Here is a 16,082-nt window from a genome sequence, read left to right as displayed (position 1 = left end):
TCCAAGATCTCTGCGTTCCTCCAATTCCAGCCTCTTGACCATCCCCCGATTCCCATCGCTCCACCATTGGCGGCCGTGCCTTCAGCTGCCTGGGGCCCTGAGCTCTGGGATTCCCTCCCTAAACCTCTCCGCCTCTCTCCTTTAAGGCGCTACATAAAACCCACCTCTTCTGACTGAGTTACCTGTCCCTAATTTCTCCTTGCGTGCCTCGGGGTCAAATTTGTGTCTGACAATGCACTCCCATGAGGCACTTTGGGACGTTTTACTACGTTAAGGCAAAGACTCAAAGCTGGTCAGGGCAAGCAGGAGTGGAGTATTAAACTGATGCCTTGGGACTGTAAATAAAACAGGATCACACACAAAAAATATATCTTTCAGGACATGAGGAAATACATGAAACAGAAATCAAATTCAGAATTTTTTTTTTTATATTCACAAAAAAAATGTCATATTAACAAGTGGGGGAATTTACAAATTTTAAAAACAAGTTGAGTTTTGTATCAAAATGATGAATGAACCACAAAATACCAGTAATGTTCATTTTGCAACAGTTCTAAGAACCCCCTTTCAGTAGTTAGCAAGACAGGCTACAGTGCTCTCCGATATAGCCCCCAAACCAAATCGAGCACATTCGTCGGCCAGAGATGAATCTCCCAGTGTTTATCAGTCTCTTTGCTCTGCTTTCTCACGTCCTGTTCAATGCCACCAATGTGTAAACCAGAGACAATCGTTCATTGGACTTAAACCCGGCTCATGTTTTAAAAACGAGAATAAACACCATCTCTTTGTGACAAGTTTCTGCTACATCTTCTGCGGGAGAAAGAGGCGTGGATCTCAAGGTGTTCCCCCCAACCCCCCTTGCCAAAGTGGGACGTGAAATGCTCAAGATTTACAGGAAGGCCCCGATCTGGTCACATGAAATGGGACAACCAGCACGCGACTGGCTAGCAAGTAGAGTTGCCGACCCTTCCTGGGATTACCCTGGAGTCCTCAGTCCGGAATCACCAGCGAGATTAAATCACAAAGAGGCATTAATAAAAAACGGTGGGGGAAGCAACCACCACCACCACCCCCAACCATTTCCTCACAACATCGATACCGCTCACTCCCATCTCTGATAGGTTTTTGTAAGAGCCTTTTTGAATGGCAACACCATAAACATCCAAATTAGGTGTGGAAGATCCAGTTGGTTGTCCAATTTGGGGGGAGGGACCTCAAGATGACTCACGCGGTGGGCCACCCATGGCAGGAGGCTGGGGAGATGGGGTGGGGTGGTTTGATCAGGTGACAAAACCTCCAGGGACGGACTCCAAGCAGAGTTGGCAACCCATAGTCAAGTCAGGTGAGAGTATAAATCGTCCAAAATAAAGGTGGGAGCACAAGGTCAGTCCAGGCGATGATCCTCTTACCCTCCAGCCCGCCATTTTGTCAAAGGCTGGTCAGTGCAGGCTTTGACCCCCTTCCCTTCACCCACTCTCTCCCTCTCCCCACCCCCCCCCCCACAACCCCCACCGCCTTCCCCATTTTATCAAATAGTAGTCAGTCCAGACATTAACCTCGTTCCCTCATCGCCATTTTGTTAACACGCACACACTACAGTTTATCAACTTCCTGACAACATCCTCCTCTCTGATTTCAGTTTATTGGAAGGGATAACTTAGACACAAGGAAGATGGTGTCTTACTCATGAGGTGGTTGCGGGGGGGTGGTGGGAGGATGGGACAAGGGGTCTCAGGACTCAGACGTAGACTGCTCTCTTGGAGATGACGGAGCCATCGCGTTGAGATTCCATATCGTCCTCCATTTGCATTTCGTCCCTATAGTGGCCTGGAAGGGGGACCACGGGCCCCCTCGGGACGCCAGGCTCCTCCTCCTCCTCCTCATCCCTCTCCCGTCTCTTGTAATTTTCATAATCGTGGGGTTCGCTCGTCAGCAGGTTCTCGGCCTCCCCGGAGTGGTGGCCCTCCGCCATGGTGCTGGCTGTCACGGTGACGCTGGGGCCCTTCTCGGAGTCGGAGTCCGGCCGGTAGGTGTAGTCGGGCTGGGGTGCGCCATTGCCCGCCCCGAAAACCCGCCTCTTGGGGTCATACGAGCCGGCGGCTCCGCTCTGCTGCTTGTGCAGGAAGAAGCCAACCAGGAAGATGATAAGCAGCAACGCCAAGATCCCTCCAATCACACCGCCCGCGATGGCTCCCGCATTGCTCGACTGTGCCACCTCTTGTTCTGGGGTGAAATAAAAACACATTGGGTGGTTCCCAGTCATCCAACGTCTCCTTAGCAACAAGCACCATAAAGTTTCCCATTTTACATAGAGAGAGGTCCAGCCTCTATACAGCCAGGGCAGCTTGGTTGGCAATGGTTTCCCTTCCCAGTCCACGTGCATGAGGACAGGGCCAAGTAGAGCCTGAGGGGTGGGGCGGAGGAGTTTTTAGGGGGATGGGGTGGGGTCAGAGTCCAGGACAAGGGGGCATAATCGTAAGACTACAGCCACGCCGTTTAGGAGTGATGTCAGAAAGCACCTCTTCACACAGGGTGGGGAGTGCAATCCTCCCCACCCCCAGCAAAAAAAACTGTCGAGGCTGGGAGGGGTCAATTGAAAATTTTAAAACCACGATTGATAGATTTCTGTTTTTTGTTGGGTAAGGGGGTCAAGGGCACGGGGACCAGGCAAGTAGACGGAGTGAAGGTACAGATCAGCCACGATCTGACTGAACGTCGGAACAGGATGGGAGAGGCTGAATGGCCTCCTCCTGTTCTTACTGCTATCCCAACACATGTCCAAACTGAAATAGAACAAAAAGGGGATGTTGTCATATTATGAACTAATCTATTTTTAAAAAAGTTATTCATTCTCAGGGTGTGGGAATTACTGACATTTATTGCCAGTCCCTAGTTGCCCTGAGAAGGTGGTGGTGAGCCATCTTCTAAGGCTGTCCACAGTGCTGCTTGGTTAGGTCACTTCAGGAGGGCTACACAAGAGTCAATGAGGTTAGGCCATGGCGACAGGAGACATCTAGACGTGGACAGCAAGTTCCTTTCCCTAAAAAGGGAGATTAGTGAACCAGATGGGTTTAAGCAACAATCCACCGGCTTCAACAGTCAATTATACTTTAAAGATCGTTAATAGGGTTATGTCTTGATTTGTAAAGGATGGGATACCAGCAATACTTCCAACCCCAGTGTCTTCAATATTTTGAATGAACAAAACCGGATTTGCAAAAAACAGAAAAATCGGAGAGCTACAAATAATGGAAAGATCGATGGCCACTGCAAAACCCAAAACTCTTTCTTAACGCCAGGTTTGAGAAGCTTCAAGTGACAAAGATCATATCTAGAACCGTTCTGTGCCCACCTGTTCCAGGGCAGGGGATTCAAGGGCACTATTAGAACAAGCCAAAGAAAATGCCTCATACAATCAAGCCACTGAAAACATCCTTCTCCGCACATGCCACAGATACAGAACCACCACCGCGATCTCTACCACCGCGATCTCTACCACCGCGATCTCTACCACCGCGATCTCTACCACCGCGATCTCTACCACCGCGATCTCTACCACCGCGATCTCTACCACCGCGATCTCCAGACCAGTATCTAACTGCAAAACACCATACGTGCGCCTTTACGTGCCCATTTTCTCAAGGGGGAGTCTGCATTCATGGGAATGCTTGCTCGACCCAACTGTCCAACAATTAGGGTAAAGTGATTTGGTGTGATGCAGAGATCGCTGTCACAACTGCCAACAGATAGCTACATATCAATGCATGGTGTGATTCGCAGTCCACTGAACGTTAAGTAATGGAAACAAATATCAGTCTCCCCAAATTCAAATCCTACCAAGGGAGGTGCTCCCTGGCCACACTCAGTTACAGTGCATTTACATTGACTGAAGGGATGCTTTGTTAGAACAAGAGAAAGAGAAAGTAAGAGAGAAAGAGGGGGGAAAAAAAGACCACAAGGGAAATTCCAAAATACTCAGGACTCGTTCAGTAGCTGAAAGAAAAATAAAAGAGCGAGAAAGACAATGATAACAAACCAAGGAGCTAACACAGTGGGAATCCCTTGTGTCACTCAATTTCCCTTCATCATTTTTCAGCTACTGCTGACTGTCCCCACTACACATTTCCTTCTTCCCCAATAGACAGTTGCCAGCTCTGACTGGACACACATCCCAGGAGGTTTCACCACATGGATTTCCTGGCTCCTTTCTCCCGCCATTTGCCGGCTGACATGACCATCCTTGCCTTGCCTGCACCAATTGGAAAGCAAGTAACCTCTGTTACCCAATTGGATGACCCCTCTACTGATAGCCAATCGGATGAACCTTGAATCAAGTCTTGCCAATCATTCCACAATGAGCAAACAGGTTGAAACTCTTTCGAGTTATCAACAGTCACAGATTGCAACTCTTTCGAGTACAATCACAGTTCTTGGTTTCCGGGAGTGGGACACGAACCCACAACCCTCTGATTCAAAGGCGAGGGTGCTATGAACTGAGCCATACCATTTACTTGATTACCTCCTGTGGTTTTACTCCAGGGGTTTATGTTTGCAGATGAGTCTTCACAGAATCATGGGAATGGTTACAGCACAGAAGGAGGCCATTCATTCCGTCGTGTCTGGGCTTTCTCTTTGAAGGAGCAATTCACCAAGCACCACTCCCCCGCCTTCTCCACATAGCCCTGCACTTTCTTCCTTTTCAGGTAACAATCCACTTCCTTCTCGAAAGCCTCGATTAAGCCTAGTCTCCTGCACACTCAGGCAGTGCAGTCCAGGTCAATCAGTCGATTCATGAAAATAATTTTCTTCATGTCTACTTTAGTATTTTTGCCAATTGCCTGATAAACCAATGGGAACAGTTTCACCATATCTACTCGGCCCAGACGCCTCACAATTTTGAAAACCACTATCAAACCTCCTCAGCCTCAACCTTCCAAGGAGATCGGCCCCAACCCCTCCAATCTAATATAACTGAAGTTCCTCTACCCTGGAACCAGTCTCGTGAATCTTTTCTGCACCCTCTCTAAAGCTTTCATGTCCACCCTAAAGTGTGGCGTCCAGAGCCAGGGAAACCAGGACAACTATGGAATGTCGGCCACCTACCCTCTCGTAGAATCTTAATGGCACAGGAGGAGGCCATTCGGCCCATCGTGTCTGCACCGGCTCTCCAAATGAGCATTATGACCTAGTGCCATTGCCCTGCCTTTTTCCCCATATCCTTGCACCTTGTTTCTATTCAAATAATTCTCGAATGCCTTAATCGAGCCTGCCTCCACCACACTTCCAGGCAGTGCATTCCAGAGCCGAACCGCTTGATGTGTGAAGAAGTTTTTTTGTCAAAGTCATACTGTATTGTTGAAGAATTCTGCCCCACTCTCCTATAGGATAACAGAATCTGCAAACCAACCTTAAGCTAACAAGTCACCAATGTATTAATCATCAAAAGTCAATGACTCATGACATCAGCAAACCACAGGGACAGCCCCCCTCCACGATAGCACGGAAGTCATATCATTGATAAAAGGGAGAGCTTGTTAGAAATGGTGGAACTGCATTGCTAAAACACACCACCTCGCGCCGCGCACACACAATGAACAACTTTCAGGAACTTCTTGATCAGGTAGTTCCAGAGGATCAACAGGACCCCCATCAACAGAAAAAAAATGATCGCCAACATATCATAATTATTTATTTTTTTTAAAATAGCGTCTCATTCAGGCACAGGAAAGATCCCACGGACACTGTCCTGAAGAGCGGGGCAGGGAAGTCTGCCCGTTTCCTGAGCCAATATTTATCTCCTCACCCCAAAGCAGTGACTTATGGTTAGCTGCCACATTCTGTGCTTCATAACGCTGACCACGCATCAAAAGGAGGATATAATTGGCTGTGAAGTGCTTTGGGATGTCACATGGTTGTAAGGTACCATTCGCCCATCATCCTTTGCTGCTCACTGACTTGCACCTGTGCCCCAGCCCGGCAGCGCCTCCATTTTAAAATTCCCAATCCTGTTTTTCAACCCGCTCCATGGCCGCCTCCCTACATCTGTAACCTCTTCCAGCTCCTCATCCTCCCAGGAGCCATCTGTGCTCCTCTAGTTCCGACCTCTTGTGCATCCTCAATTTCCAACCCTCCACCACTGGCGACCGGGCCTTCAGCTGCCCGGGGCCCCCAAGCCCTGGAACTCCCTCCCTAAACCTCTCCGCCTGCTTCTCTCTCCTCCTTTAAAGATGTTCCTTTAAATCCATCTCTTTGGCCAAAGCGTACGCCTCAATCAACAGCATTAAAAACAGATTAACCGGTCATTCATCAGCGGGAGCTTACTGTGCACAAATTGGTTGCCACGTTTCATGCAGGCAGTGTTAGATTAAAACCTTGATTCAAAACATGCTTTTTGACTAGCCACAAGAGAACAGGCTGGATAACTGATTAAGTTACCAGACTAATGACCCAACATTTTTTCCATTAATGACATGTCCATAACAAGACAATGTACGAGCTCAAAAACAAGCTTGGTATCCAAGTCATTGGTTCCAACTTTTCTCCCCACTCCTATCCAGCAAAGAAAGGTTACCTATCGAGAGCCACAAACTTTTTCTCTGTTCTGTGAGCAGGAACAATCTTGTTACTCTAATGATTTGCATTTCCTTTATCTCTTTTAACTCAAATGAGGCTGAGCTTGAAAGCATGGCCAGAAAATGCTCAAAAAAGAAAAAAACCACATGCTAGTTCAAGCCAAGTTGCATCTCAAAGCAGCAGAGCCTCAGCTCACTAAAGAACAAGCTGCAATCGACTGCTAAACTCTTCGGTAGAGACTACACAGCAAGGTCGCTTTCAGTTATTATTAGCATTTGGCCAAAAGTGGACTCACACAAAGTTCAGCCATCTCGGAACACCATCATGACCAACTTGCAAAAAGTGCACAGGCCACAGAGCTTGTGATGAGCCAAACGACACAGGGCGTCGTTTTGTGTGTCACCTCTGAATCACAAGGCTCCAGAGTCAACTCCCACTCCAGGGAGCAAGCACAAAAATCAAAGCCGACGCTTCAGTGCAGTACTGGGGGAACACTGCACTGTCGGAGGTACCAGCTTTCAGATGAGGTGCTAAACCGAGGCCCCGTCAGCCTGCTCAGGTAGATGCAAAATTACTGCCGCTCGGTCAAAAATCCCTTCCTAACAGCACTGTGGGTGTACTTACACCACATGGACTGCAGCGGTTCAAGAAGGCAGCTCACCACCACCTTCTCAAGGGGCAACCAGCAATGGGCAATAAATGCTGGCCCAGCCAGCGAAGCCCACATCCCCGTGAATGAATGAAAAAAAATCCCATGGCCATTATTTCAAAGGAGAATGGGAAGAAGGCCGGTTTGGGGGGGAGGTGTTCTCCCCACTGTCCTGACCAATATGTATCCCTCAATTAACATCACAAAACACAGATTATCTGGGCCATTACCACATTGCTGTTTGTGGGATCTTGCTGTGTGCAAATTGGTGGCCATGTTTCCTGCATAACACCACTTCCAAAAAGCACTTGGTAGGCTGTGAAGCGCTTTGGGATGTTTGGCAGTCATGTAAGGCGCTAGATAAACGCAAATCTTTCTTTCTTACGAATGCACTCATGAAGCTTTCTATGAAAGCCCTCAAAGGTTGGCACCAGTCAGTCAGTAACAATGGGCGAGATGAAACGCATTCTGAACAATCTGAAGTCAACAAGGGAAACATATTGCTGGTCAAAGGGTGCAACACAACTCGAATCAACAACTAAGTTGACAGTCTCCCCATCCCCACATTTATCAGTCAACCGCTGTCCCCAAAACAGAGAAACTTGGCTGTTCATTCCATCGCTGCTCGTGGGAGCTTGCTGTGTGCAAATGGCTGCCGTGTTTGAAATTTTCATGGTTAAGTTTTGACAGAGGAAGTGATGGGTACAGAGCAAAGGCAAACTCGAGTTATAGAGGTCAGCCACCGTCTGACACAATGACTGCAGGGGGCTGAATGATCTACTCCAGTTCCTGTGGGGTCCAGTGAGGGATCAGCCTTGATCTCAGTGAATGCAGGAAGAGGCCCAAGGGCGTTGTTTGGGGGAAAAGGGGGGGGGGGGGGGGGGGGGGGGGGGAAGAGAGAGAGAGAGAGAGAGAGAGAGAGAGAGACAGACAGAAAGGCCTCCACCCATTAACTAGATGCACGCAGGGTAGCTCAAAACAAAAGGCCATTGTGAATAAGCTTTCCAAATAGCGGGATTAAACAATGGAGGGAATAGAGAGTTGGCCATCATACAATTGAAATTTTAAATGTTTTGTCAACTCATCTTCCAATCCATAAATATGATAGAGGAGGTTGAACTGATTTTTAAAAATATTATAATAAACACATTTCAACAATAGCAAAGCCTGTTGGGCATCGATCAAAGTTATGAAATGTCTTTGCCAGTTTGCTCAGAAGAGATTAAATACACAGATGACATTCCCATGTAGGGGGCTGCCAAGAGAAACTCAATAGGCTTCCATACAACCTTACAAGGGAAGCCTGCTACATGGCCTAGAATTCTGAAGTTCAAGTATTTGCACAGAAACCGTTCCCATAAACTGCCCGCTCCCCAGGGTTCCACCAACTTAAAAAGGACAGGCATGTGAAAAAAATCCATCGGACTGTGTGAACACATTTGCATAAGCTTCTACAAAGTTGGCCAGCAATAATTAACACCGCTCTCTCCAAACTTGAATCGAGAGCAAATGTCACCAAAAGCGAGCAGATTATTTGGTCATTCTCCCAATGTTATCAGTAGGAACTTGCTGTGTGCAATTTAGCTGACGCATTTCCTATATTATTACAGTAACAGCACTTTTTTTTAAAATGTAATTAATTACCTGAAGTATTTGGGAAGTTCTGAAAGATGCTATCTGAATGCAAGGTTTTCTTCAGCAAAGCCTGTGATTTTTAGCAATTCAAAATGCCCTCAAGGTGGCTGTGGAGAGGGGCACACCATCCCCCAGCAGAATGGAGATGATTGGAGGGGCGGAGTGAATCACCTGATCACATCCTGAGGGCCATGTCTCTGGGATTGATTTTACATACATGATCTGTATTATACAACCATACTCCATCTGTTGCAGGGGGGAAAAGAAATAACATCGCTCATCGGAAGACATTGCTGTGGTTTCACTCACCAGTTTGGTTTGCTGCAGTTCACCGAGGCTCTCTAAGTAGATTCTGTTTGCTGCCAGACCTGCCTTGCTAACTGGATGCAAAGTGCTTCAATAGACACCCTTGCCTCAGAATTGAATCAAATGAAGGCAGCAATCTGACTCATCAGTTCTTCCACCATCACCCCCCAATCACAGTGCCCGAGGAACTTGTTGACTTCAGTCCACAACTTGCTTAGAATGCCACAATGTACAATGTAAAACTGGTTAGACCTCGATGGAGGATTGTGTCCAAATCATTTACAAGATGTGCATGCCTTAACAAGAAGCAGTGGCATCACAGGGGAGGGAGGCTTCAGTTAATATGGAGAGACTGGAGAAGCTTGGATTGTTCTCCTTAGAGAAGAAAAGGTTAAGGGGGAGATTGAATTGAGACGTTCAAAATCATGAGAGGCTTGGATAGACTAAATAAGGATAAATGGTTTCCAGTGGCAGGAGGGTTAGTAACCAGAGGGACACTGATTGAGGGGAATTGGTAAAAGAACCGTTGGCAGGGGTAGGGGGGTGCGGGATGGTTAGGATGAGCAGAATTATTTTACAATTCAAAGTTCACTGCCCGAGGGCTACTGAAAAGGAAACATTTGCAGGGCTATGGGGAAAGAGGGGCTAACTAGATTGCTCTTTCGATTGTACCATCGAAGAGGCGGTCAGTAAATGCTGCCATCGCTGATACACAAACAACTTAAAAGAAAATTCCCCCAGGAGGAACCTGTGCAGGAGAGAGAGAGATTGGGCTAGGATGAGATGGCACATGCCATTGAAAAGCCCACAGATTCGCCAACGCGTATGCTCACACCATGACCATTTGAGGCTAGTACAAGAGAGTGGCCCAAGGCCCTGAGAGAGAAGCAGAGGACACCACCCCACCCCCCAAACACCCAGCCTCAGAGAGAGTGGCCAGAACGAACAGAACAGTGCAGCAAGTGTCAGTAATTCCAGGGCACTGTGATAACTTACAGAGGGGAGTTTGTTGAGCGACAGAGAGATTCTACAGAACATCCATTGTCAGGGTCACAGCTCCAACACTGAACTGAACTCTCATCTCAAAGGCACAAAGCCAACTATTTTTGACGGGGACTCCAGCATCACGCACTGTCATGCGTGAAGAGTCATTCTGACACACTTGGAGACCATTCAGCCCATTGGGCCCCTGCCAGTTCCCTGTAGAGCAATCCAGTCAGTCCCATTCCCCCTGCTCTAACTCCATAACCCTGCAAATTCACTTCCCTCAACTGCCCATCCACTTTGAAATCATTCACCATTTCCATTTCCCTTGTAGGCAGAGTGCCCCAGGTCATTACCACTCACGTGAAAAAAAAAAAATTCTTCTTACATTCCCTCCTGCATCTCTTGCCTAAAGCCTTAAAATTGGTTTTCTTGGCTCCTGTACCATCAACTAATGGGAACAGCTTTTTTCTTGGTCTACCTCATCAAAACATGGTATTATCCTGTCCACCTCTCTCAAAACTCCCCTCAATCTCCTTTGCTCCAAGGAGAACAACCCCCAGCTTTTCTAACCTTGCCTAGTCACCGAAATCCCTCATCCCTGGAACCGTTATGATGAATCTCCTCCGCACCCTCACATCCTTCCGAAACTGTGACGGCCATAACTGGACGCAGTTCTGTCCTACCAGGGCTTTATAAAAAGGTTCAGCATAAGTTCCCTGTTTTTATGCTCAATCCTGTTATTTATGAAGTCCAAAATTCCATATGCTTTGTTAGCCACTCACTCAATATGTCCTGCCACCTTCAATGATCTATGCACATGCACACTCAGGTCCTCTGTCCCCGCACACTCTTTAGAGCTGTGTCATTTTGTTTACATTGCCTCTCGCTATCCCTTCTGCCAAAATGCATCACCTTACACTTCTCTGTGTTAAATTCTATCTGCTACTTGTCTGCCCACTCTGCTAACCTGTTTATGGATGGTTGCAGTTGATTGGCATCATCCTCATGGTTTGCCCTTCATCCATTGGGTTTTTACAATGTCCAGCAAGGGTCTTACATATATAAAAATAGATTACGGACTTTCAGAAAGGCTCAATTACCTCGGGATCCCCATCATTGGCCTACTGGACAACCAACCATGTCCAGCCCCAAATCAGCAAACAAAGTCAGTAAAGTAGAGATGGAGCTAAATTACGTAATGTTTATGGCTCACAAACACTTTGTTTTGAATCAAAGCCAAACAAATCATGTCTTTCCATTATTTGCAAAAAAAAAAATCGAAGAGCTAACAAATAAACCAATGTTGAGAAAAGAAGCATTTTTGGTATCGCCATTCTCACCCCACCCCCCCATAAAATTCCCCAGTGCTCTTGGCTTTACCCAAAAACTAGCTAGAATTTATTAGCAGTTACCAGGACCAAGCCAATCTATCTTTGGAAATTAACTGTGCCCACCCCCCACCACAACTTCAGTTACTTCCGCACGCAGAGGTAACCTCACTGTCCCCCGGGTCAGATCTTATCGGAGGGATAGAGAAAAGTGGGACTCACCACGAACGAGAACGTCCATCTTGGCACGCCCCTCTCCGAGGCTGTTGTTGACCTGGCAAGTGAAGGTGCCATTGACAGCGTAAGTCACTTTGTTCACGGTAAGCTGGTGTCCATCCACATGGGCCGAACTAGGAACAGCTTCACTATTCCTGTGGAGGGATGCAAAGCATCATTAAAAAGATGGAAGGCACTTCCAACGAAGAGCGGAACCTCAGCCTGCGCAAGACGGCACAGGACACACTCAGCAACAACTTGCATTTATCTAGCACCTTTAACAAAATGCACTTTGGGGGAGCTTAAAAAAAAATCAATTCCAAGCCACAGAAAAGATATTAGGATGGATGAATATTGCCTCAGGGAAGGTAATGGTGTAGTGGTATTGTCACTGGACTAGTAATCCAGAGACCCAGGGTAATGCTCAGGTTCAAATCCTGCCACGGCAGACAGTGGAATTTGAGTTCAATAAAAATCTGGAGTTAAAAGTCTGATGATGACCTCAAAACCATTGTCGATTGTTGTAAAAACCCATCTGGTTCACTAACGTCAGGGAAGGAAATCTGCTGTCCTTACCTGGCCTGGCCTACATGGGACTCCAGACCCACAGCAATGTGGTTGTGGTTGGCTCTTAAATGCCCTCCTGAACAAGGGCAACAAAGGCTGGCCTAGCCGGCGACACCCACACCCCTTGAATGAATAAAATTAAAAAAAGTGTCAAAAAAGGTTTTAAGGAACGTCTTTAAAAAAGGAGCCTTGAGAAAGTGTGCAGGGAAAAGTTTAGGGAGGGAATTCTAGGAGCCATGAGGAAAAATTTCTTTAGCCAGAGAGTGGTGAATCTATGGAATTCATTGCCACAGAAGGCTGTGGAGGCCAGGTCATTGAGTGTATTTAAGACCGAGATAGATAGGTTCTTGATTGGTAAGCGGATCAAAGGTTACGGGGAGAAGGCGGGAGAATTGGTTTGAGAACCTTATCAGCCATGATTGAATGGCGGAGCAGACTTGATGGGATGAATGGCCTAATTTCTGCTCCTATGTCTTATGGAGCCTGGACACCTGAAGGCAGGCCGGGTTGAGCTGGACCAGAGAGATCCTCATTTTGATCTGACAGTGACGTCAGGTGGAAAAGAGAAGGTGCACAAAACCGTTGGAAATGGAGCTCATTGTGGGGAAGGGTCCACTTTGGATCCAATACAGCCCAAAATCTGAGAGACAAGGAATGAAGGAGCAAAAAGAGATGTGCAAAAAAAAAGGTACAGAAATCATGAAAAACAAATCAGACTATCAAAAAGGCAAATGGAGCATTGGCCTTTATCTGAATGGTTGCGGGGGTGCTGCTGGGTAGGAGTCAGGGGAAAAGAGGTGTGCAGGTCATACTCCTGTTGTACAAAGCTCTTGTTAGACCTCATCTTGAGCAACTGTGTTCAGTTCTGAGCTTCAGGAAAAACATATTGGCTTTAAAGGGTGTGCAACGTAGATTCACCAGAATGATCCCAGGGGCCAAAAGGGTTAAATTAGGAGGAGAGATTACAGAGATGAGGCTTGTATTCCCCTCAAGCTTAGAAGGTTAAGGGGTGATCTAGTAGAGATCTTCAAGATGACTAAAGAGATTCGGGACGGTCGATTGAGAGAAACTACTTCCTCCGGTCGTGGGAAGAGTCCAGAACAAGGGGGCAGAACCTTCAAATCTGAGCCAGGCCATTCAGGGATGATGTCAGGAAGCATTTCTTCACACAAAAGGGAGTGGAAATCCCCCATAAAGCTTTCAAGGTTGGAAGGACAAATTGAAAACGTCAAAATTGTGAATAGATTTTTTTTTGTTGGGTAAGGGGATGTGTGCACAGTTTTGGTCTCCTCCTTTAAGAAAGGATGTAAATGCATTGGAGGCAATTCGGAGGAGGTTTACTAGATTGATATGTGGAATGAACTTACGAGGACTCCGTTTGTTTCCAGTGGAGGTGATTGAAGTACATAAGATCCTGAACAGCCTTGACATGGAAAGGTTGCTTCCTCTTGAGGGCAAGACCAGAACTATGGGGCCCTTATAGGAACAGACGTGACAGAAATTTTTTCTCTTGAGGGTTGAGAGGCCTCAGAAGGCAGTGGAGGCAGGGTCACTGAATATTTTTAAGGTGGAGGTAGATAAGCTCTTGTTAGGTACAGGAATCTTTTTTGTTTATTCGTTCATGGGCATGGGATGTGGGTGTCACTGGCCACTGGCGAGCATTTATTGCCCATCCCTTGTTCAGAGGGCAATTTTAAAGAGTCAATCACATTGCTGTGGGTCTGGAGGGGAGGATGGCAGATTTCCTTCCCTGAAGTGGACCAGATGGGCTTTACCACAATCATTTCATCATCATCATCGTTAGACTTTTAATTCCACCATTTGCCATGGAGGGATTCGAACCTGGGTCCCTAGGGCATTAACCAGTCCAGTGATAACACCACTACGCCACCACCTCCCCATAGAGATGGGAATGTGGAACTCGAAACACAAACAGTCATGATCTCAGTGAATGGTGAAGAAGCCAAATAGTCTACTTCTGCTCCCATTTCGTATGGTCGTCAAGGGAAATGGCTCTATTCAGCTGCCTTTGATCCAAGCTATGGATCAGCTATGACCTGAAAGAGAGTGGTGGAAAAGTCCCAAAGAGGAGAGTGTGGCCTTGGAATACTTCATTCCCCAGGCTGTAGGAGGCTTCCCTCCCCGACAGCAATAAAGGAAAGCCTTTTGGCCCGTTTTAGTTAGTTTGGAAGCTGCGATCACCTCCATTTCAGGAAGTGTGTTCTGGATCATCATACATCACTGTGCAAAAAAAATGAACACTCTGCTCATCTTCCCTTCAACAACAAAAAAAATTATAAATTAAAACACTTCATGGGTCAATACTTACATGAGCCATTTGTAAGATTTTTCTGATGGATTTGCTTTGGCACTGCATGTCAGGGAAGCATACTCCCTTCCCAGGTACCAATTGTCATCATATCCCTCGATAATCACTATGGGCTTGTCTGGAAATTAAGGGACAGATTTAGGGAAAAGCTTCGTGCATTGGCAAGAACACGCTAGAATTAAAACACTCCTACTCGTTTTCAACTTCCCCCATGGCCCTCTCACCCCCACCCCTCTTCCCTCTTTGTAACCTCCTTCAGCCCCGACAACCTTCCCGATCTCTAACCTCCTCCAGCCTCTTCAACTCTCCCTCATCCCGTAACCTCCTCCAGCCCCTACAACCCTCCCTATCTGTAACCCCCTCCAGCCCCTACTGTACTCCTCCTATTCCAGCCTCTTGCACATCCCCCGATGTCCATCGCTCCACCGTTGGTGGCCGTGTCTTCCGCTGCCTGGGGCCCCGAGCTTTGAAACTAACTCACTCCCTCCCTCACCTATCTATCTCCTCCTTTAGGAGGCTCCTTAAAACCAACCGCTTTGACCAAGCTTTTGGTCACACGTCCTAATATCTCCTTGCGTCTGACTTATACTCTTAAGCGGTGTCTCTGGGATTATTTCACAGTGTTAAAAAGTGCGATATAAAAGCTACTCCTCTTTGGCTGGTGGGACAGACTCATCAGGACAGGATAAGGCCACTCAACCCAAAGTAAATGAACATTCAAGAGAAAGAGGTTGGATGTTAAGCAAGCACAAGTAATGCGAATTGATACGTTTAGTGACCCAAATAGTTTTCACAGATGCTTCAATAGGAAAAGCCCCTTTCGTTTAGAACCAGACGACCCCAGTTTTGACTGCAGGGAACCCGAGTTCAAAATTCATCTGCAGGGACAACATTTCCCTCAGCACATGGTCAATCTGTGAATGGACTCCCCAGGGAGTCAATTTCAAATGAAAATCGGATTAAAGATTTCTTTCAACAGTTGGAGATGCACAAGAGGCCAGGGCTGATTGCTGTATGATCATTATCGAATACTTACATTGCACTGACAGTGTGATAGGGATGGCGACGGGCTGTTTGAGAGTCTGTTGATTCACTGAACAAGTTATCTGCATCCCGTCAATCTCTCCAGTGGGGACAGCCTTGAATTCACTCTTCACCGTGAAGGTCCCATCGCTGTTCTTTGTCGTGACGTAGGAGGCATTCCCCCCAACATTCCCCGACCAGCTGATGGATGCTGCCGGCCTGCCATTGGCTGAGCTGCACACTGCCACGGTAAGTTCAGCAGGCCCAGCCTTCACCACGATCGCGGTGCCATCATTCGTAGGCTTGGCTGCAAGAGAAAAATAAACAAACAGTCATAGGGAGTTAAAATACAGGCTGACCGCGATCACGCCATGCAGCGGATCAGGCTCGAGGGGCTGAATGACCTTCCCCCTATCCCCACGACCGTGTCACATGGGTCAAACTCTGGTTTGACTGGCTGCAACTTGCT

At 47.1% G+C, this 16,082-nt stretch overlaps 1 protein-coding gene across 2 annotated transcripts in view; it reads right to left on the bottom strand.

The window, feature by feature from the left end:
• The window catches only part of LOC144671666 (nectin-2-like), a 64,734-nt gene that overhangs the window by 25,534 nt on the left and 23,118 nt on the right, over positions 1-16,082 (bottom strand). The window contains exons 3-6 of one of the 2 annotated variants that reach the window (XM_078533675.1): positions 15,627-15,920; positions 14,591-14,708; positions 11,701-11,849; positions 406-2,223 (exon numbers count right to left, since the gene is read on the bottom strand). In XM_078533675.1, coding sequence (XP_078389801.1) covers positions 1,739-2,223; positions 11,701-11,849; positions 14,591-14,708; positions 15,627-15,920 — 1,046 coding nt within the window. In that variant the 3' untranslated portion in view covers positions 406-1,738. Of the gene's footprint in view, positions 1-405; positions 2,224-11,700; positions 11,850-14,590; positions 14,709-15,626; positions 15,921-16,082 lie in introns of those variants that run through there. The other variant, XM_078533676.1, reaches the window with a different exon arrangement.

Source organism: Cetorhinus maximus, chromosome 33, assembly GCF_964194155.1.
Source record: "Cetorhinus maximus chromosome 33, sCetMax3.hap1.1, whole genome shotgun sequence".
Taxonomy (NCBI): Eukaryota; Metazoa; Chordata; class Chondrichthyes; order Lamniformes; family Cetorhinidae; genus Cetorhinus; species Cetorhinus maximus.
Note: the sequence above shows the minus strand (reverse complement) of the source record. Positions and strands in the feature narration are given on the sequence as shown.